At 46.5% G+C, this 22,853-nt stretch overlaps 1 protein-coding gene across 7 annotated transcripts in view; it reads right to left on the bottom strand.

Moving 5' to 3' along the window:
- ACOXL (acyl-CoA oxidase like) overlaps window positions 1–22,853 on the bottom strand; it is a 359,193-nt gene that overhangs the window by 296,328 nt on the left and 40,012 nt on the right. For all 7 annotated transcript variants that reach the window (XR_014051963.1, XR_014051964.1, XM_081484832.1 and 4 more), the window contains exons 3-7: window positions 19,393–19,476; window positions 8,711–8,797; window positions 8,024–8,122; window positions 2,002–2,116; window positions 1,479–1,565 (exon numbers count right to left, since the gene is read on the bottom strand). Coding sequence is in view for 5 of the 7 variants with exons in the window: in XM_081484832.1 (XP_081340958.1) it covers window positions 1,479–1,565; window positions 2,002–2,116; window positions 8,024–8,122; window positions 8,711–8,797; window positions 19,393–19,476 (472 nt within the window). In the remaining 2 variants the exon portion in view is untranslated. The remainder of the gene's footprint in view (window positions 1–1,478; window positions 1,566–2,001; window positions 2,117–8,023; window positions 8,123–8,710; window positions 8,798–19,392; window positions 19,477–22,853) is intronic.

Genomic DNA, 22,853 nt, shown 5'->3' with positions numbered 1-22,853 from the left:
GGTCAGAGAACTAGATCCGGCATGCCACAGCTAAGAGCTTGCATATTGCTGCTGTTGTTCAGTCATGAAGTTGTGTCTGACTCTTTGCAACCCCATGGACTGCAGCACGCCAGGCTTCCCTGTCCTCCACCATCTCCCGGAGTTTGCTCAAGTAGAGTTTATATGCTTCAGCTAAAAGATCCCACATGCTGTAACTAAGACCTGGTGCAGCCAAATATATAAACACAGTTTTTAAAAAATATACATCAAGAAATTTTTTTAAATAGTTATACCACCCCTGCCACTTTCCAGGTTTGACGTCACTGAAACACAAAGCCCTTCCTTTCACTTCCAGAACTGTGGTTGCTTTCTTATCTGGGTTGGAAGATGCCGTTTGCTTGTTTCCATGAAGTGAGATGCCTGTTTCTCCAGCCGCCTCCTCACCAATGAGAATGGAGGAGGAAGTGCTGGACCTTCTAGGGCTCAGCTGGGGCAGGTCTGGTGGGGACACAGCTGCCTACCTGAGCAGTTGCTGAGGCTGGAAAGGGGAGAATTCTAGACAGCTGAAAGAACATCTGACTGAACATATAGAAGCAGGAAAGCTCATTCAGCCCCGCCAGTGACCCCGAACTTAATTTCTCCTCCTTCCCAATGCTTCCTCCTCAGAATACAGGGTGAATTTGCAATAGCAAAGGCGTAAGACACTGGGAAACGGCCAGAGGGTCAGCAGCGGGTGGGTAGAGTGGCCCCTTCAAAACCAGTCTCTTCTGCCTTCACTTCTTTGGTGAGTTAGGTTAGACTTAGGTGGGGAAAAGTGGAAACAGTGACAGATTTTATTTTCTCAGGCTCCAAAATCACTGTGGACAGTGATGCAGCCATGAAATTAAAAGATGCTTGCTCCTTGGAAGAAAAGCTATGATAAATCTAGACAGTATATTAAAAAGTAGAGACATCACTTTGCCAACAAAGGTCCATAGGGTCAAAGCTATGGTTTTTCCAGTAGTCATGTGTGGATGTGAGAGTTGGACCATAAAGAAGGCTAAGCGCTGAAGAACTGATGCTTTTGAACTACAGTGCTGGAGAAGATTCTTGAGAGTCCCTTGTACTGCAAGGAGATCAACCCAGTCAATCCTAAAGGAAATCAATCCTGAATATTCACTGGAAGGACTGATGCTGAAGCTGAAGCTCCAGTACTTTGACCACCTAATGCAAAGCACTGATTCTTCGGAAAAGACGCTGTGCTGGGAAAGATTGAGGGCAGGGAGAGAAGAGGGCAACAGAGGATGAGATGGTTGGATGGCATCACCGAGTCAATGGACATGAGTGTGAGTAAACTCCAGGAGACAGTGAAGGACAGAGAAGCCTGGTGTGCTACAGTTCACAGGGTCACAAAGAGTTGAACATGACTTAAAGACTGAACAACAACAGCTGGTAGGGTCGGATGAGGAGAAGGCAGGAAGTGCAAAGCAGGGTGGGAGAAGGGTCACCTGTGAACTCACCTTCTTTATGCATCATGTCAACAACCGTCACTCCTGGATACAAGCTTCCATTTTCATCTCGGACAGGAACGATGAAGCAGTGGGGCCCTAAAGACGGTGGAAAGACTCTTAGTAAAGGCTCTAAAGATATGGACAAGGCTTTCCTAATTTCCAGTGTGGAATTATGTTGATTCTGAAATTCATTCCGTTCTATGACTGTGCACTCCCCATAATAGTGTATAATGTTGAATGTAATGACAAATTGTTTCATCATGTATATTTAGGAGACCAAGTGCTGAATTTTTTAAGACAAATAATTCCATTTTTTATGTAGCTGTGCCACACTGCATGTGGGATCTTAGTATCCCAATCTGCAGTGGAAGCATGGAGTCTTAACCACTGGACTGACAGGGGAAAGTTTCAGTGTGAATTTTTTACAAAATAAAAACAGCCCTTGGGAGGGGGAAGGATTCTGTGTAAAGCACTCATGGGAGAATAGTACTAATAAAGAGAAATATCCTAAGTTTCTGTGTTGGTGACAAACCTTGAGATCTTCCGTTTATGATGAGCTGGGCAAAGACTGCTGCATAATTCCCGTACATCGCATTTCCAATGTACATCTTCTCAGCATTTTTACACGGTGTGTCAATGACAAATTCCTGCACAGAAACACCAAAGCAACAGAGTTTTCTTCCTTATGGTTCATTTCAACTTCTGGGTTCAGCGCAATGAACACCATGAAACGGATTCACATTGCATAGCTCCACCCACTTAGGCAACCTCACAGAGAAGGCATAGATGACCCAAAGTCGTTTAGTTCACCCCCACGTTCCTTCCCTTCATGCTGGTCACTCTTCTTTGTAAAGTTGGACTGGCACGTATAGCATTTGTCCGAGCCTGTGGCTTAAATGTATGAATCCTTCTTCAGTGAGCTTCTTTCTCTCTAGGCTACTCCACACTGAGCTTTTGACTTTTAAATAATCCAGCACCCAAACCCCTAAAAGCCCTGGTGACATGTATTCAGTTCTCACCACAGCCCTCGCTCCCAAACACTCTACCTGCAAGTTTCACAAGAAATAAAAGAGTACCCAATGATCTGGGGCCCAGTTCGATGAGTCCATGTCTATGTATTTCATTTTGTCTACTGGACATTGTCCCTCCTGGAGCAATGGCATGGTTCCTCATGGCCTCCACTGATTCCTGGGCCTCAAACATTTCTGCATCTAAGGTATGAGTCCATTGTTTGAACAGAAACTAAGTAACCAAAGGTTAAACGTGTAGGTGCATGTGTGCCAAGTCACTTCCGTCATGTCCTACTCATTGCAACTCTAGGGACTTAGCCCACCAGTCTCCTCTGTCCATGGGATTCTCCAGGCAAGAACACCGGAGCGGGTTGCCATGCCCTCCGCCAGAGGATCCTCCCAACCCAGGCATTGAACCCATATCTCTCATGTCTCCTGCATTGGCAGGTGGTCTCTTTACCACTAGTGCCCCATGGGAAGCTCTTAAATGTGTACACCTGAACACAAACAAGACTAATAAACACCTGTGACCTAGTCCCACCACTGCTTAGAATCTCATCCCAGACAATTTTGATTTTTATAAAAAGAAATATCTCATTTAAGCCTTGGGGTGACTGTTTCAAAATCTCTCTCCATTTTCTTGATCAATGAATATGATAATAAAAGTTTCCCTCAAAAGCTCATATGAACAAGCCCTTAAACCAAGAAGCATGTGTCAACAACTCTCCATCTTATAAGGGAATGAATCTTAGAACACACCATCTAGCTTGTCTCCAAAATATGACCAAGGATTCTAGCTCAAAACAGTCTGAAGTTAACAATGATCAGGAAAAAGCAGGGGGAAAATAATTAGCTTTTTGTCTTCAGTCTCTGCTCAAAACTCTGCCTCCTTTTTCTTCCTCTCCAGGAACCAGGACAGGATCACCATGGACACACCTCTCTTCCCTTCTTGGTCCTCTCTCATGCTGCTTGCTACCTGGGATACCCTTTAGCCTCTTGTTAAGGAGAGACAGACCATAACTGCCAACTCTGGATACTGGGTACCTGGAACAGGTCGAAGAATCCAGGGAGTGGGGGGAACGGGAAAGGAACGGGGAAGCCGGGGTGGGGCGTGATGGCAAAAAAACAGAACCGCAAATGTAATCGAAGCTGACAGTATCAGAGATGTGGCTGAACCAAACCAACAAGCTACTGATCATGTAAAGATCACCTCAGATTTCAGATTTTCAAGTATATGGACTGTACTTTCCCTCTGGCCAAGAAATACAGTCTTGGAGCCCAAGAAAACATTCTCTGACACATGTGGACACAGGGAAACTTTTAACATAAGCAAGGGCTTTTCAGAAACATAAATGGATGAGCTGATCGTTTTTAAGTCTCTGGAGGCTGCTGCCCTTGTCTTATCGGGCCAGCCAGGAACTTCTCAAAGAAAGGAGTTATCGTGAGGCTGGTGGGTGCAGTAACAAACAACCTGTGGTGAGGGATGCTATTAAATAGCACCCCAAGGGTGGGAAGGGAAGTAGCAGAGAAAGGATAACCTGGCAGAAAAGAACTGGTGGTACGGGGAGGAGACAGGAGCCCATTCGTCCCATCAACACTTGATCCTCCCTGGGAAAGGAGTCTTGTCACTTCTGGCAAAAACACTTGATTTGGAAAGCCTGCCTCAGCCAAAACGCTGGCATTTAAAGCTGGATCTAAATGATGCACACCATGTGTGTTGGTTCCTATTATCATCAGTCATTGAAGGCCGACAAAACAGTCACTCCTGTCAACACTCACAGGGATGGCATTAGCCAGAGAGCTCTTACAGCCCATTTATTTTTGTGATTTTGCATAAAGTATAAAAATAAAACCCTCTCTTACCTCAAAACCCTCCATGCCGCTATTCAACCCACCATCCAAAAATAAAAATAAAACAACCAACCCGCAGGAACGAATAACAAAAAAAAATGAAGAGATTAAAACTGCTCTGGAGGAAGAGAGCTCATTTGATATGCTCTAATGTTTGAAAAGGGAAGTGAAGGGGAAAGCACAGAAACCAGTGAAGGAGAAAACCATTCTCCGCTAAGCCAGCCCTCAGCGGCCTGAGTCTGCGACAGGCTTACTCCCTCCCTCACTCCCCCGGGGAGGCAGCAAGTTCACCAGAGTCTTCTCATCATTACGATTTCAACTTTGCAACTCCCCTGCAGAGAGCAGCAGCTGCCGAAGCACATCAGGTAGCTAAATCATTTATGCTGTTTGGGGAAAACAGGACCAACACAGGGAAATCATTTTTGTGCAAAAAAAAATTATAAGAAGAAAACAAATAAATAAGAATTGCGGGTGGGTATTTTCCCTTAAATGACAGCAAGGTAACCTCAATACTATGGTTTTGGGAGAAAAAAAAATGGGGCAGGCAAAACCCCATGATGTTTGGTCAATGTGCCATCTCTGGCAGGAAAGCTAAGCTGTTAAGGGCAATCCCCTTGAACCTGAGATTCACTTGTTAACTTCATAGCCATAGTTTCTCCGCCTGAAAAATAAGGACAAAAATATGTTCTTATGAGATTATAGAACATTTAACACAATGTTGCACTGCAGAGTGCTTGGCCTGGTGCCTAGCACACACGCAGTAGCTTAATTATTACATTTATGGGATTGCTGCTGTAAGAGAATGTGCATGCGTGCTAAATCGCTTTAGTCATATACAACTCTTTTCAACCCTATGGATCATAGTCCGGTCAGGCTCCTCTGTCCATGGGATTCTCCAGGCAAGAATACTGGAGTGGGTTGCCATGTCTTCCTCCAGGGGATCTTCCCAACCCAGGGATCAAACCCACGTTTCTTATGTCTCCTGCAATGGCAGGCGAGTTCTTTACCACTAGCCCCACCTGGGAAGCAGATGCATGTGGTAGTATACTATACAGAGAGAGTTTGAGGCAGAGCCTGGCACAGAGCAAGGATTCAACAGGCGACAGTCCTTATTCTGGACCTTACTGTGACCTTAGACATCACTGGCTACTGCAGAGAACTAGTATCGGGGCAGGAGAGAAGGCAGGACATCCTCTCACACAACCCTCACCTGCATCTGTCATACTAAATGTTGACCTCCTCCAGCTAGCATTCTTGGGTCAGAAAACCCTAGGAACAGAACTCCAGATTCCAAAGGACAACAGCCAAAATGAAGAAAGGCTGAGTCACCACATGCAAAGGCACATGGCCGCACCCACAAGCACATGGCCACACAAGCACATGACAACACCCATAGCACATGGCCACATTCATAGCTTATGGCCACACAAGCTTGCACACTCATTCACACACACATTTCTAGAAAAAACTGCAAAATGTATTTATCCCTTTGTGGTTTTTAGGAATACCCAATATCAAATAAGAAACTAGAAAGGAAAATGAAATAAGTACATCGTTGCTTTCTTTATTTGAGGACAGGAAGTAGGAGCTAAAGAGATGGGGGGCAGGATTTACAGAACAGGATTTTTGCTGCTACCCATTCATAGAGAGCTATCAACTTAGAGGGTCTTACCAACATTTTGGAGTTCATCCCATACAATAGGACTTCCCTGGTGGCTTCAGTTCAGTTCAGTTCAGTCGCTCAGTCGTGTCCAACTCTTTGTAACCCCATGAATCGCAGCACGCCAGGCCTCCCTGTCCATCACCAACTCCCAGAGTCTACCTAAACCCATGTCCATCGAGTTGGTGATGCCATCCAGCCATCTCATCCTCTGTCGTTCCCTTCTCCTCCAGCCCCCAATCCTTCCCAGCATTAGGGTCTTTTCCAATGAGTCAACTCTTTGCATGAGGTGGCCAAAATATTGGAGTTTCAGCTTCAACATCAGTCCTTCCAATGAACACCCAGGACTGATCTCCTTTAGGATGGACTGGTTGGATCTCCTTGCAGTCCAAATGGTTGGATCTCCTTGCAGTCCAAAGGACTCTCAAGAGTCTTCTCCAACACCACAGTTCAAAAGCATCAACTCTTCAACACTCAGCTTTCTTCACCGTCCAACTCTCATATCCATACATGACTACTGGAAAAACCATAGCCTAGACTAGATGGACCTTTGTTGGCAGAGTAATGTCTCTGCTTTTCAATATGCCGTCTAGGTTGGTCATAACCTTCCTTCCAAGGAGTAAGCGTCTTTTAATTTCATGGCTGCAATCACCATCAGCAGTAATTTTGGAGCCCAGAAAAATAAAGTTTGACACTGTTTCCACTGTTTCCCCATCTATTTCCCATGAAGTAATGGGACCAGATGCCATGATCTTAGTTTTCTGAATGTTGAGCTTTAAGCCAACTTTTTCACTCTCCTCTTTCACTTTCATCAAGAGGCTCTTTAGGTAAAGAACCCGCCTTCCAAGCAGAAGACACAGGCTTGATCCCTGAGTCAGAAAGATCCCCTGGAGAAGGAAATGGCAGCCCAGTCCAGTATCCTTGCCTGGAAAATCCCATGGACAGAGGAGCTTGACAGGCTACAGTCCATGGGACCGCAGAAGAGTCAGACATGACTGAGCAACTAAACAACAACAACCCATGTAATAAAGTCAGATTGTTTTGTGAAATTTTATTTTGGTTGCCTTGTGGATTTTTGTCCATATCGCAGTTAAAGACATCACATCATGCTGAGACAGACCTGGGACCCTTTGCTGCAATGCTTGCACCTGGCTACACCTCTCCTCAAGCAACACAATATATAAAGATACAATCCTGCACTAAAAATAACTGTGTGCATGCTCAGTTGGGGCAAAATTATAAAGAAAACATACAAAAGACCAAAAAACCCAACTGCCAATTTTGAAGAGCCTAGAGAAAAAGCAAGGTGTCGGGAGCAAAAACAGGATACTGAGCATAACCCCTGCACACAATACCACCTCAGGGGTAGGCAAACCATCTAAGCCATCCCTCTGGCCTGACCCCTCAACACACCCCTATACTCACCCCATATAAGGAATCAGCTCACCCCCCACTCAGGGAGTAAGCAAGCAAGAGAACCTGATACTTGTTCTTACCTCCCCCTGCTGCAGCAGGGGCCCCGGTAAAGCCTTGCCTGAATTTCTTGTCTGGCCTCTGATCAATTTCTACTGATTGGAGAAGGTCAAGAACCCTGGTTGGTATCAATGCCAGCACCAAGGGCTCGGCTCCCAGAAGGAGGTCCAGCACACACAGTGCCCTCCTGCCCCATGGGGTGATGCGCCAACAGAGACCTCTCCTACACCCATGTACCTGCTACTGTTAGGAAGGACCACAAGACGGTGGAGGTCCTGTTCTCACCAAGTTTCCCCAAAGCATGAAGTTAATAAGTGCACCTCAAATGTCTCAGCAGTGTCTTCCCAAGGTAGGTGCTGTGCAAGTGTTGGTATTAGACTCAGGGAGGGTGAGCATACATCCACCTCCACTAAAACTCAGACACTTCTGAATCTGAGCACCTCTGGCTAGAGGGTGCACACAGCGTGGGTGAACACGGTCTCGGGAGGAAGAGGAAGGAGAGTCTGCCAGGTTCAAGTCTTCTGCCCACAGAACTGCAGAACCACAGGAAGAATCCTCACCTGTGCAGAGAAGTCAAAGGTGGCTTCAGTCTGGATCCCTCTGACGTTGCTCCCGTGGCCCCTCTCGGTCATTGCAAACATCCCCGTGTATTTCTGCTCCTGGAGTTGACCGGGTGTTAAAAGGGAATCAGCTAGTCAAATGGCTGCTCGAGCTGCCGACCACTCAGATCATTATCTCAGAGGATGGGATGGTTGGATAGCATCACTGACTCAGTGGACATGAGTTTGAGCAAACTCCGTGAGATAGTGAAGGACAGGGAAGCCTGGCATGCTGCAGTCCATGGGGTTACAAAGAGTCGAACAGGACTGAGCAACTGAACAACAGATCATTAAGAACACTGGCGAGAGAGGGAGCAGTGAGTTGGAGTTGGAGATATTACAAAACTTCAGTCTGGTGACAACTAAGGTGATAACAATATGACAGACTTGTACAACCTAAAAAAAAAGAGTCTTAGGATTCTTATTTCAAACAAAGCTCTGGCTGACACTAATTCTATATTTTATTTTCTTTTTCTGTAAACACACACACACCCCTAACTACTGTGAATTTTTGCTACCCACTCTAGTATTCTGGTCTGGAGCATTCCATGGACTGTATAGTCCACGGGGTCCCGAAAGAGTAGAACATGACAGAGTGAATTTTACTTTCATTTTCATAGAAACTATCTAAGGTGGTCCATGCCATACCTGGAGAGGCTGAAGCCATTGAGTTACGTGTGCTGGGCTGCCGAGATTTCTGATGGCCCCACCGAACAGCCAATAAATTATTCCACACTGGAAACAAGCACAGTACAGAGCATTGTTAGTAACAGTCAGCAATTTAATGACGAGTGAACCCACTGGGCAAAAGCCATTCAAGGAACATGGATCAGCTCATCAAGCTTTACCTTCGCCCCACAAGCAGCAAGGCATCCACGCCCTTCCCCTCGCTGCCTGTCCAGCCCCAGTCCCTCTGGGCAGACCCGGCTCTCGGCTCCCTTTTGTGAAGAGGTCACCCCAACAGCACAGAGCACCTGTCCTCCACCCTCAGGGTGGCCCAGCTCACCCCAACACTGCCTTGTCTGAAAAAAGTGAAAGTGTTAGTCACTCAGTCATGTCCAACTCTTGGCGACCCTACAGACTGTAGGGTCCATAGATTCTGCCCTCTGTCGGTGGGATTCTCCAGGCAAGAATACTGAAGTAGGTTGCCATGCCCTCCTCCAGGGAATTTTCCCGACCCAGGGAATATAACCCGGGTCTCCCTCACTGCAGGCAGATTCTTTACCATCTGAACCACCAGGGAAGCCCCTGCCTTGTCTGCTCAGGGTTTAATTTGGTGCCTGGTAGGTCAAAGATATGCAACACCCTTTGTGCACTGATCCCAGGTGCTGACCGTAGCCTGGAGAGTCCTACCATGAGAAACAGTCTGCAAACAGGAAGGTGGATGGAAGAGGTAGGCTACAGCATGAGCAGGCACTGGGCTCAGATGAGGCAGGCTAGACTCAAACCTCAGCTCAGCTCCCCACCAGCTATGGGACCTTGGACAGTGACACAATGACTGAGTTTCCCCATCTGACAAATGCAGTGGATGGTGAGCCCCCATTTACTGTGCCCTCCACGTTCCAGGGTCTGAGCTCCACACACTCACTGCCTATCACGACCATCCCAGAAGGAAAACACAATTCCCCTCACTTGATAATTGACAATCCCCTTCACTCAGCTTCCCTGGTGGCTCAGACAGTTAAGACTCTTCCTGCAATGCGGAAGACCCAGGTTCAATACCTGAGTCGGGAAGATCCCCTGAAGAAGGAAATGGCTACCTACTCCAGCATTCTTGCCTGGAGAATTCCATGGACAGAGGAGCCTGGCGGGCTACAGTCCATGGAATCGCAAAGAGTCAGACATGACGAAGCAATTGACACTTCCACTTCCTCACTTGACAGATGAGGACAGTGAGGTTCAGGAGAAAGAAGTGACCTGTCCATGGCTGCACCTGAGGAAGTATGCAGGGCTGGGGTTCAAGTCCAAGCTGCCTGACACCTAACAGCCCTTCATAGGTTGCTGCAAGGTTCAGTGAGAGGCAACTGCCAAGCACTTTGGTCAAGAGGAGGAAAAAGAAGAAAAGGAAGGGTGGCTTGAGCAGGGCTGTTTGAAGGGAGCAGGGGACTGACTGCAAAGACAGAAGAGCTCAGGTGTTCAGACATTTGCTGTGCTTGCCATTCAGCATCCCCTCCACTCATAGGAACACGGCCCCAGTTTTCCTCTCGGGAGCCCTCTCCCCCCAGAATCAGTCCAAGTGGCTCATGGCTAATGTCAACCTCCAGTCCAGCTTTCAGATGAGCCTGGGACCCAGGACTGGCCAATCTGCATAACATCGTGGCCACGAGGATGCTTTGGGATGAATCCGTGATCTGGGTGGGTCCTATTAGAGTGGCCACTGGACACAGGAGTCAGCTATTAGAGAAGAGAAACTCTTTCTTTTATTGGAAGCAATGGAACTTTGAAGAAGGGAGGGTGGGGACTGCTCTTGCCATCAAGAGAGCTGGTGAAGGAAGCCAATGCATGGGGGTCAAGGTGAGGAGAAGTTGAGAGATGAGAGGGACCAGGTCCCACGCACCCACATCTAAAGCCAGCTGGACCCTGGACTCTTCAAGTACAGCAGCCAATAGGTGCCTTTTTTTCTAGAGTGACTGCAATGGAATGCATCCCAGTGGACACAGTGACCCCAAGGAAGACCTTGCAGGTAAGTGGCAGAAACTGCATCTTCACATGCTCCCATCTGAGAACTGTCCTCAGCCTCTGGTGGGGATCATACCCTGCACCACATGGGTGTAATCAGCCTTACGTTAACTTCCAAAAAGGCTACTTCATCAAGTCGAAGCGAACCACTTGACCAGCTGAAATGGTCTGACATCACAACGGACGAATTTCACTAATTACATCTGACATATGAGGTGCTTTGCACTTGGAGAATCATCAAACATCCTTGGAAGAGGCTGAACGCCCTGATTTCTCAGTTCCCTGCTCCTTGGAATCACTGCCGACCCTGCAAACTGCTTTTCTAATTCCAACCCAGGAAAATGGAATCCATACAAATAGTCCTTTTCCCCCCAAACCCTTTTGGAAATCAAGTTAAAGAAAAATATTTTTCTAAAACTAAAACAGGTTGAATTTTCCGCTCTTAAGTCTCTTTGCCTGGTGGCTAATGCGTTCTTTATAGTGTATTGTTTTCCTAGGTTTTACATTTTTTCCTCCTCTTTAGAGAGACAGGAAACAAGTCAGCCACCTTTTGAAACACTCCATTCACTAAACGCTATTAGTAGGAGCACTGGGCTGGGTGAGTGAACCCTGCAGTCTTCTGGAAAACCACAGGAGTTGGGCTTCCCTGGTGGCTCAGTGGTAAAGAATCCGCCTGCCAATGCAGGAAACATAGGTTCAATCCCTGATCCAGGAAGATTCCACATGGCATGGGCAACTAAAGCCTGTGTGCCAGTACTACCAAGCCTGTGCTCTAGAGCCTGGGAGCTGCAACTACTGAAGTTCGAGCACCCTGGAGCCTGCGCTCTGCAACAAGAGAAGGCACCGCAATGAGAAGCCTGCTCACGGCAACTAGAGAGTAATCCCCACTCTCTGCAACTAGAGAAAGCCCTTGCAGTGATACAGACCCAGTACAGCCACAAATAAAAAATTTTTTAAACTGCAGGAGTTAACTGAGGCATTACCTGCGAGACCCCAATCTACACAGTCTGTGCAAACATGGGCCTCTTCCCCACGTGCTGACCAGCACGTCACCAAAGCCACATTCTCCAAAGAGCAGGGAATCTGACAGTTGGGGAGGCCCCTGGGGGACTCTCAACAGACAACTCCCTGGCCCGATGTACCCTGAGCAGGGTGCGGAGCCCAGCCCGGCGGGCAGACCCAAGGTGCCCGGACAGGGTGTGGTGGTCAGATTGCAGTAAGGGGCATGAGAAGTGGAGGCATTTGGGGAGGATTCTGGAGACAGAGCTGGTGGGTTAGACTTGGGAGATAGGGGCAATGTGATACCTGGTCTTTGACCTGAGTCTTCAGATAGATGCAGGATCATTCACTGCAAGGAAGGAGCCTGCAGGAGAAGCCAGGGAGGAGGGGGTGGATCCACTAAAACAGGGATGCTGAGCCGGAATGCAGAAGGGCGTGGAGCCATCACAAGGAACAGCACCAGGTGCTCCCGTGACAGGGCACCAGTCCACTGCTGCCAACGCTGACCAGTGAGCGTCTGGCTCTGGCTGGGCCCCAGCCCACCTTAGGAGACAGGATATAGAGAAATGCTGGGAAAAGCAGCGGCAAGGAAATAAAACAGGGAAGGGGGAGGCAAGGGACATCTAAGGAAAACCTTAACTTTAAACACACGCACGCCTTGTACTGCTTGTTTGAGAAAGCCCCTTCTCACTTCTCTGCAGGGCCACAGACACAGCTCCAAGGTCAAGTGCAGGGGGTCATGAGCACAACAGGCCCAGGGAGGGCTGGTAGCAGCCTCCAGTGGCCACAGTTGGGAGCTGAGAACTACAGTCAGGACAGGCTGACAGGCCCAGGGATATGGCCTTCAGCAAGGCCCTTTAGCTTCCAAAGAGTGGCTAGAAGGAGAGCTGACCCCTGGGCAGGGAAAGCTGAATGGGCCGGGCCTAGGAACAAAGGTTGGTCCCTCCTCCACCCACTAGCTGAGCCACAATCTGAAAGACCATTTGGGGAAGGCCCATGTCAGGAGCTGCAACCCCCCCCACCACCACTTACATAGCTCCTGCAACCTGCAAGGCATGGCCTGGAGCTCTTCCTGAGTACCATCGGCTTAAATCTGAATCAGCCTGTGACTGGGCATCAACACCAGCTAGCATCACTGTCTTCATAGAAAACGAAGCTGCAGGAGTATAATGGGACATCTAGGGCCATGATGGAGACTTCTCAGAGTCAGGACATGAACCCACATCATTCTGACCATCTCCCTGACACCATGGAGCTGCCAGGTCTGTGATGTGTGCAAGAATCCAGGTCCTTCCTACATGATGGTCAGACAGCGGGTCCCCTAAAGAGACTTCAAGTGCATTCAGATTGTTTCCATTTCAAAAGCAGATGGGAGGGACTTACCTGGTGGTCAAGTGGTTAAGACCCCATACTTCCAATAAAAGGGGTGGGTTTGATCCCTGGTCAGGGAACTAGATCCCACATGCCACAACTAAAGAGTCCACATGTCACAACTAAGAACTGCCATAGTCAAATAAATAAATATATTTAAAAAAGAAAAAAAAAAAAGAGTAGATGGCCTATATCAAGGCACTGCAATCAGTTTTTGAGAGGATGGTGACCCCACAAAGGATACTGCAATGGACTAAGTTGTTAGGTCTTCACCCAAAAACTATTTGTTGCTGTATAGTCGCTAAGCCATGTCCAACTCTTTGCAACCCCAGAGACTGCTACCCAAAAGGCCCCTTTAGTCCATGAGATTTTCCTGGCAAGAATATTTGAATGGGTTGTCATTTCATCCTTCAGGGGATCTTCCTAATGCAGGGATGGAACCTGCATCTCCTGCATCGACAGGTGGATTCTTTACTGCTAAACCACCAGAGAAGCCTAGAATTCATATGGAGAAGCTTTAATCCCCAATGTGGTTTTAGGATATAGAACCTTTGGGAACTAATTGCATTTAAATGCAGTCTTTAGGATGGGGCCCTTGTGATGGGATTAGTGCCCTTACAAGAAATACCAGAGTGCACACTCTCTCTCTTTCTCTCTCTTTTCTCTCTCTGTTTCCCTCACCCTGCTCCTGAAATGTGAGGACATACAGAGCAGGTGGCTGGCTGCCTACAAGCCAGAAAGAGGGCGCTAACCTGGAACTGAATCAGCTGGCAGCTAGATCTTGGACTTCCCAGCCTCCAGAACCATGAGAAAATTAATTTCTGTTATTTAAACCACCAGTTCTGTAGCTCTTTATCATGGCAGCCCACGCAAACTAAGACAGAGTGAGATGATTCAAATAAGGGGAAACAGGAGCCATCATGGGGAAGAAGAAAAGGAAGCAGGTCTTGATTTTTTGGCTATAGAGTTCATCCAGATTGCATCAGCCTGTTTGGCAGGAGACCTTGGGCTGGCTCCCAAGCTAGAGTGAGATTCAAAGCCCTCAGCAGAGAAGGTCTCTTTCTCTGGCACCCCTCTCCCTTTCCCTGCCCCCTTACTGTGAGTCGCTCTCCAAACAGCCCTTGGCTCAGCCAGCACTTGTCTGTGTGAGTACAACTGTGTTTGTCCAAAGCATTTATGGACACCTGGAGCTGCTGGATGATGCAGACTCAGAGGAAAAGAAAAAGGTGCTCAGGTCTACGGGGTGCAGATAATGCTGATAAACTGATGTTCAGGTTGACGGCCAGCCTAGGTGACCAGGAGAGCCAGCAGGGGCCTTGGGCTGGCAGTGAGATATGGGGAGGTTGTGACCAAGCCAGGACTCACTCACCCATTCTCCATGCACTGCATTCCCCTCACAGAAAGTCTCCCTCTATCACCAACAGGAAAGGCAGATGGGCTGGGCCAGGGGCACAACCTACCCCTTCCGCTAAGTGTCTAGGATGTCCAAGCACAAGAAAAAAAAAGATTCTCCTGTATGTAGGGCTTGATAGAGTGCTTTCCTGGTGACTTAGCAGTAAAGAATTCTCCTGCCACTGTCTGCCACTGCAGGAGACCCAGGTTCAATTCCTGGGTCAGGAAGATCCCCTGGAGAAGGGAATGGCAACACTCCAGTGTTCTTGCCTGGGAAATCCCATGGACAGAAGAGTCTGGTGGGCTACAGTCCACACGGTTGCCGAGTCAGACATGGCTTAGCAACTAAACAACAACAGCAACAAACAACTCATGTGCGGGAAAAGCAAACAGGGTTAATTGTCATTTTTTTTTGATGTGGACGATTTTTAAAGTCTTTATTGATTTGTTACAATATTGTTTTTGTTTTATGTTTTGTTTTTTTTGGCTGTGAGGCATGTAGGATCTTAGCTCCCTGACCAGGGGTTGAATCCACACCCCCAACATTAGAAAAGACAAAGTCTTCCCCACTGGACCACCAAGGAAGTCCCTAATCATCATTTTTGTCCAACTTTCCAAGTTTTTTTATCATGGTATAATAATAACATAAATATTATAACATAAAGCTTGCCATTTTAGCCACGGTTACATGTACAGTTCAGCGGGATGAACTATACTAACAGTATTATGCAACCATCGGCACTACTTCTAAAACTTTCTCATCTTCCCAACAAACTCTGTGCCTGTTGACCAATAACTGACCCCATTCTCCTCTTCCCCCAGCCTCTGGGAACCTGTAATTTACTTTTTATCTCTATAAATTAATCTGCCTATTCTCAAATTTTCATATAAGTGGAATCATACAGTATGTGTCCTCATGGATCTGGCTTATTTCACTTAGCATATTTTCAAGACTCATACTGTAATGTGTACCAGAACTTCATTCATTTTTATGGCTGAATGATATTCCATGGTACATACTATATATTAGACAATATTTAGCTTATTCATTCATGTATTGATGGACACTTGTTTCTTTCAGCCTATGAGGTACTGTGAACAACGCTGCAATGAACACTGGCATACAAGTATCTATTTGAGTCCCTGTTTTAATTCTTTGGGGTACATACCTAGGAGTGGAACTGCTAGATCATACAGTAGTTCTACATTTAACCTTTTGAGTGACTGCCAAACAGCTTTGATTCTATGCATACATTTAATATTCATGTCTTGACACTTCCTACATAGCAAGAATGTAGACAGAGACAGTGTTCAAGAATTTTGTCCTCTAGTGATGCTAAGTGACATACAGTAGACATGTGAATAAATACGTCAATCCAAAATGGGCACACACCCAGACAGACACTGTAAGGTACAAGGGCAGATGACAACATGTAAGTGGGGTTTTAAACTTCAGGCTTGGGCTTCCCTGGTGGCTCAGTGATAAAGAATCTCCCTACCAATGTAGGAAACAGGGGTTCCATCCCTGGTCCAGGAAGATCCCACATGCTGTGGAGCAACTCAGCCTGTGTGCTACAACTATGGAGCCTGTGTTCCGGAGCTGGCGAACTGCAACTGCGGAGCCCACACATGCGGCAAGTAAGGAAGCCCAAGTGCACGAGGAGCGCACACTCCACAGGAAGGGACGCCCCCGCAGTGAGAAGCCCCCATTCACCACAGCCAGAGAAGAGCCTGGGCAGCAACAGAGACTTAGCGCAGCCAGAAATCAACACATCAACCTGAGGCTCGAGGGAGGCATCCCTGAAAGAAGGACACTGGGCAGGGACATAAGCATGAGTGTCAGACAGGCGAAGGAGGAGAAAGGATCCTTCCAGGATGACAGCATGAGTGGTCCAAATGTGGAATCAAGAGACCGAAGGAGGCCCAGACAGCAGATCTCCTGGGCAGGACTATATGGCACAGATGGTGTCTGGAGAGGAGAATGGAGGGCCAGACCATCTGAGGACCTATGAGCCAGGTCAAGGGCTGGAGGGCTTCTCTAAACCACAAGAGGAAGAGGTCTTCAGTAGAGGATTGATGTGATCAGAGAAGCATTTTTTTTTTTTTAATAAATTTATTTATTTTAGTTGGGGGCTAATTACTTTACAATATTGTAATAGTTTTTGCCATACATTGACATGAATCAGCCATGGGTTTACATGTGTTCCCCTTCCTGGACCCCCCACCCACCTCCCTCCCCATCCCATCCCTCTGGGTCATCCCATTGCCCCGGCCCTGAGCCCTTGTCTCATGCATCGAACATGGAATGGTGTTCTGTTTCACATATGATAATATACATGTTTCAATGCTATTCTCCCAGAACGTCCCACCCTCACCTTCTCCCTCAGAGTCCATAAAATTGTTCTATGCATCTGTGTCTCTTATTCTGACTCGCATATAGGGTTATCGTTACCATCTTTCAAATTCCATATATATGCATTAGTATACTGTATTGTTGTTTTTCTTTCTGGCTTACTTCACTCTGTATAATGGGCTCCAGTTTCATCCATCTCAGTAGAACCGATTCAAGTGTATTTTTTTTAATGGCTGAGTAATACAGAGAAGCATTTTTAAAGATCTGTTTCTTTAATTCTATTCAAATCTCCTTCTAGGATACTCAGGAGTAAAACTTTTTTAAAAAGTTTTCTACTGTGGGAAAATTCAAACAAAATAGAAGAGTATCATGAACTCAACAATGCCCAGCTCATGGTCCATTTTATTCATTTTCCCCCCACTTCACTCTCCCATTCTACACCCCGGGTGATCTCAGAGTTTATCCCAGACATCTTGTCACTTCATCCCTAAGTATCTCCTAAGCCTCTGTTGAAGGTAAAGGACTCTTCTTAAAAGCATGATCCTAAAACCATTATTTCACCTCAGACACAATAATAATCTTTTAATACCGCCAGAGAGTCAGTGTTCAAATTTCCCCAACTGATGCCTAGTCTTTCTTTACGGTTTGTTGTTTGAATCAGGGTCTACTTAGGTTGGCCGAAAAGTTCATTCAGCTTTCTCTGTAGCATCTTGTGGAAAAATCCTAAACAAACTTTTTGGCCAACCCAAGAAGTAAGGTCCACACGAGCTGAAATGTTTCTTCAGTCAGCTTGATGCCAGCAGCTGCCCTTCCCTCATTCACTCAAACACTCCCTATGCAACTCTGTGCGCCTGATGCAGTGCAAGACCCTGAAGGGGCAGAGGCGCAGGTCTCCCACCCAGAGAGTGAGGGCACCCTGCAGAGGCTTCCCCATAGAGACCTGCAGAGAGAAGGCAGGTGGAGGAAATGTAGTAAAACGACCAGTTGAGGCTCATGAGTCTTGAGCAGGATCTGCTAGGATTTCTGAGAGGAGGATCTGTTTGCTGCATCTGAGCTGACTTTCTTCACTGTGGAAGCCACAGCCAAGAGAGAAGAGACCCTGCCTGGCTGAAATCGTAGGGAAGCCAGTTTTCCCGCAAACGTCCTCACCCTGGGATGGCATTCACAGAAGTCTTCGTTCTTAATTTCTGCTGCTGCATGCTAAGTCACTGCAGTCGTGTCTGACTCCTTGAGACCCTATGGACAGTAGTCCACCAGGCTCCTCTGTCCACAGGATTCTCTGGGCAAGAATACTGGAGTGGGTTGCCATTTCCTCCTACAGGGGGTCCTCCCCACCCAGGGATCGAACCCAGGTCTCCTATATTACAGGCAGATTCTTTACCGTCTGAGCCACCAAGGAAGCCCTTTCATTCCTACTCATATATAAATGTCTATACTGCAGAACAGTAAGAGTTTGCATCTTGGACTCATCAATGGCTTCTTGTTTGATCATTTCCTCTTCATGTTCTAATCATAACTTCTGCCCTTTGGGGACATCAGGACTGGATGTCTGCATGCAGAGACTTATTCGGAGATGCAGTGGCATCCAGGGAGGGAGAGGAGGTTACATGCAGAGCCACATGCCTGCTGGGAGACTTAGGGCACCAGGAGAAGTCACGGCACTCATGCCTTTCAAGCTATTCTGTTTACCATCCTTGGTGAGCTGGTACATGCAAAACAAGTCTACAGCACGATGCCATTTTATATCCATTTAATCAGCAAAAATGGAGAAGTATATAAGAAGTGTTGTTCCACCCAAAGGAGTATCATTCAGTCGTTAAAGACTTAGGAGGACTTCTCCGGTGGTCCCGTGGTTAAGGATCCATGTGCCAGTGCAGGGGGCATAGGTTCAATTCCTGGTCCAGGAAGATCCCACATGCCAAGGGGCAACTAAGCCTGTGTGCCACACCTATTGAAGCCCAAGTGCCTAGAGCCTATCTCCGCACCAAGAGACGCCACTGCCACAAGCAGCCCACGCGCCACCTCCAGAGAGGAGTCCCACTCACCACAGCTGGAGCAAGCCCGAGCAGCAACGAAGACCCAGTGCAGCCAGATTAATTAACTAATTAAAAACATAAGATTAAAATAAAGGAAAATATTGATTGGCATAAATGCAATAAAACTATACAAAAAGAAAAGCAAGGAAAAACAAATACCGGGTTGAATACAGTGGTTGAAGAAGTCAAGGGGTTGTGTTGGGAGGTGTACCATTTTATAAACATCTCTTGTAGAAATAGACTGACATCTATGGAATTGTGTTGTTTTGTTTTGTTTTCACTCCTTTTCATTCAAAATTATCAGTTCATGGGACGCCCCTGGAGGTCCTGTGGTTAAGCCACTAAGCTCCCAACACAGGAGGCCCAGGTTCAATCCCTGGTCAGGGAATGAGATCCCGCACACCACAACTAAGACTTATCACAGCCAAATAAATAAAAAATACAGCGAAATAAAACAAAACTCTCAGTACATGAAGGGTGGGAGACCTAGTAACTTTCACCTTTACTCCTGTGGCCATGTCCGCTATGGAGAGGACTTCTCCTATGACCAGGCTCCGACTGACAAAATTCCTTGTTTTCTCCACCTGAAAACATAACAGACCCAATGTCAAGATATCCTTAGGATTTAAGGATATCCTTAAATCCTGACCATTTAAATAAACATTTTTAAAAATAATAAACAGATGTTACTTTAACAATTTGAAAAATTCAACACTTTTATTATGCAATTTTTAAATCAAAAAATAATCCTATCACCCTACAGAAGTCAATGTTTTCATGCTTCTAAAAAATTTTTTATTTAAGTATAGTTAATTTATAATATTGTGTTAGTTTCAGGTGTCCAGCCAAGTGATTCAGTTATATTTATATAAATGTATTGTTGTTGTTGTTGTTCAGTCGCTAAGTCATGTCAAACTCTTCGCGAAGCCACGGACTGCAGCATACCAGGCCTCCTTGTCCTTCACCATCTCCTGGAGTTTGTCCAAGTTCATGTCCATTGAATCGATGATGCCATCCAACCATCTCATCCTCTGCCACTCTCTTCTCCTTTTGTCTTCAATCTTTCCCAGCATATATCTATGTTATTTTCCATCACTGTTTATGGTAAGATATTGAGTATAGTTACTTGTGCTATAAGTTAAATAAGCAGGGTGACAATATACAGCCTTGACGTACTCCTTTTCCTATTTGGAACCAGTCTGTTGTTCCAAGTCCAGTTCTAACTGTTGCTTCCTGACCTGCATACAGGTTTCTCAAGAGACAGGTCAGATGGTCTGGTAGTCCCATCTCTTGAAGAATTTTCCACAGTTTATTGTGATCCACACAGTCAAAGGCTTTGGCATAGTCAATAAGGCAGAAATAGATGTTTTTCTGGAACTCTCTTGCTTTTTCGATGATCCAGCAGATATTGGCAATTTGATCTCTGGTTTCTCTGCCTTTTCTAAAACCAGCTTGAACATCTGGAAGTTCACGGTTCAGTTAGAACTGGACATGGAACAACAGACTGGTTCCAAATAGGAAAAGGAGTACATCAAGGCTGTATATTGTCACGCTGCTTATTTAACTTATATGCAGAGTACATCATGAGAAATGCTGGGCTGGAAGAAACACAAGCTGGAATCAAGATTGCTGGGAGAAATACCAATAACCTCAGATATGCGGATGACACCACCCTTATGGCAGAAAGTGAAGAAGAACTAAACAGCCTCTTGATAAAAGTGAAAGAGGAGAGTGAAAAAGTTGGCTTAAAGCTCAACATTCAGAAAACTAAGATCATGGCATCTGGTCCCATCACTTCATGGGAAATAGATGGGGAAACAGTGGAAACAGTGTCAGACTTTATTTTTGGGGGCTCCAAAATCACTGCTGATGGTGATTGCAGCCATGAAATTAAAAGACGCTTACTCCTTGGAAGGAAGGTTATGGCCAACCTAGATAGCATATTTAAAAGCAGAGACATTACTTTGCCAACAAAAGTCCGTCTAGTCAAGGCTATGGTTTTTCCAGTGGTCATGTACGGATGTGAGAGTTGGACTGTGAAGAAAGCTAAGTGCCGAAGAATTGATGCTTTTGAACTGTGGTGTTAGAGAAGACTCTTGAGAGTCCCTTGGACTGCAAGGAAATCCAATCAATCCATCCTAAAGGAGATCAGTCCTGGGTGTTCATTGGAAGGACTGATGTTGAAGCTGAAACTCCAATACTTTGGCCACCTCATGCAAAGAGTTGACTCACTGGAAAAGACCCTACTCCTGGGAAGGATTGGTGGCAGGAGGAGAAGGGGACGACAGAGGATGAGACGGTTGGATGGCATCACTGACTCGATGGACATGGGTTTGGGTAGACTCTGGGAGTTGGTGATGGACAGAGAGGCCTGGCGTGCTGCAATTCAGGGGGTCGCAAAGAGTCGGACACGACTGAGTGACTGAACTGAACTGAACTTGTGCTATACAGTAAGTCCTTGTTTATCTCTTTTATATATAGTAGTGAGCATCTGTTCATTCTTTTTTAATGTGATCATCTGGTCTCAGACCACAGACAAAGTAGTTAAAGACTCTTTTCTCACATAATAGGAAGCCAACTGCACCTGCATGGAGGCCAGCCCTGACCAACTTACCTTTGGCCTCAAGTGGCCTTAACCAAGTTTGTCCCTGGGCCTCCCCCCAACAGTTCTCCATGACAGCTCACCAACACTCCCACCAACAGCAAGTGCCTGGCCCACGTCCAGGCGACCATCTTGATGTCAAAACAGAGGATTCAGGTTTTGGAACATTCTGGACATAGGAAAAGCACTATTCTTCACTTTCCTTTCTAACCGCAGACCATCCTGGGGCTTTGATCAGTTAAAAACCATGAGGTCTGGTCCCCCTTTGTGACCCTGTCTTCTTCCACTGCTGTGCACAGCAGTCTTGAATCCCAAAGCTACACAAGCATGCTCTTCTCCACCAGCAAGAAATGGGACAGGACAAGAGCATTATTGTTGTTTCATTTTAAAATTTCAGAGGCAGGTGGCATTTCTGCTGAAAGTATTGTGCCCTTGCATGTGTAAATTCCAATTACCCATTGTTGGAATTAATGCTAGCTTTTTTTTTTTTTTTTTTTGGCCATGCGCCCCCATGATGTGGGATCTTAATTCCCCGACCCGGGATGGAACTTGTTCCCCTTGAGTTGGAAGCTTGGAGTCCCAACCACTGCACCACCAGGGAAGTCTCAGTGTTAGCCTTTCTGATTCACCAGTCTCTTCTGAGATGCAGCCCACAAAACTCGTGCAAGCTGCCCATGTGCACGAGTGTATACATGTGTGCTGTGTGTGTTTGTATGTGTGTGTAAACTACGCCCCACCAGCAGCAGGAGGAGCCTATCTTCCTTGCATGATTCTCAGTTTCCACACTGGCTTAAGCTCTCTCCCCAAACACACTACTTTCCCTCCTATAGTTTTTTACAATGTTCCTCTCAAGCATTATTAATTTTTTTAAGCAGCAAACTGTCAAGATTTATGACTCTTAGCATGGCTCCTACCCAATGCATCTTGGATTGATTATTTCCTAAAATACCTCCAAGGCTGGAGCACGTACCAGTGCCTGGCTCCAGCATCACCCACAGGGGAGGGTTCGTTCCCAACAAATAATAAAAAACAACTGTAGTGGATATTTGCGGGCTTTTTCAGAGGGTCCCTACGTCCTCTGTCCTGCAGATCTCCACAACAACCCTCCGTGAGGGGCTGAATGGGACAAGCAGTGCTGACCCCATGTTCATGGATGGAAGAGTCGAGGCTCAGGGAGGTCAAAAGACTTGTCCAACAAAAATCATCTAGTAAGTGGTAGAAGAAGGGCCAGAAACCAGATCTTCAGAGTCCTCACACGGACCTCTTGCTCCCAGTCCTCAATGCCTCTCACTGTTGAGCTGGAGGAAGCCCAGGACTCTGGGTGGCCCAGTCCCCATCGCCACTAAACTCTCTCCTGTA

This window comes from Giraffa tippelskirchi, chromosome 4 (genome assembly GCF_054371585.1).
Source record: "Giraffa tippelskirchi isolate mGirTip1 chromosome 4, T2T-mGirTip1v1.2.pri, whole genome shotgun sequence".
NCBI classification, from domain to species: Eukaryota; Metazoa; Chordata; class Mammalia; order Artiodactyla; family Giraffidae; genus Giraffa; species Giraffa tippelskirchi.
This window is presented reverse-complemented; position numbering and strand designations above follow the sequence as displayed.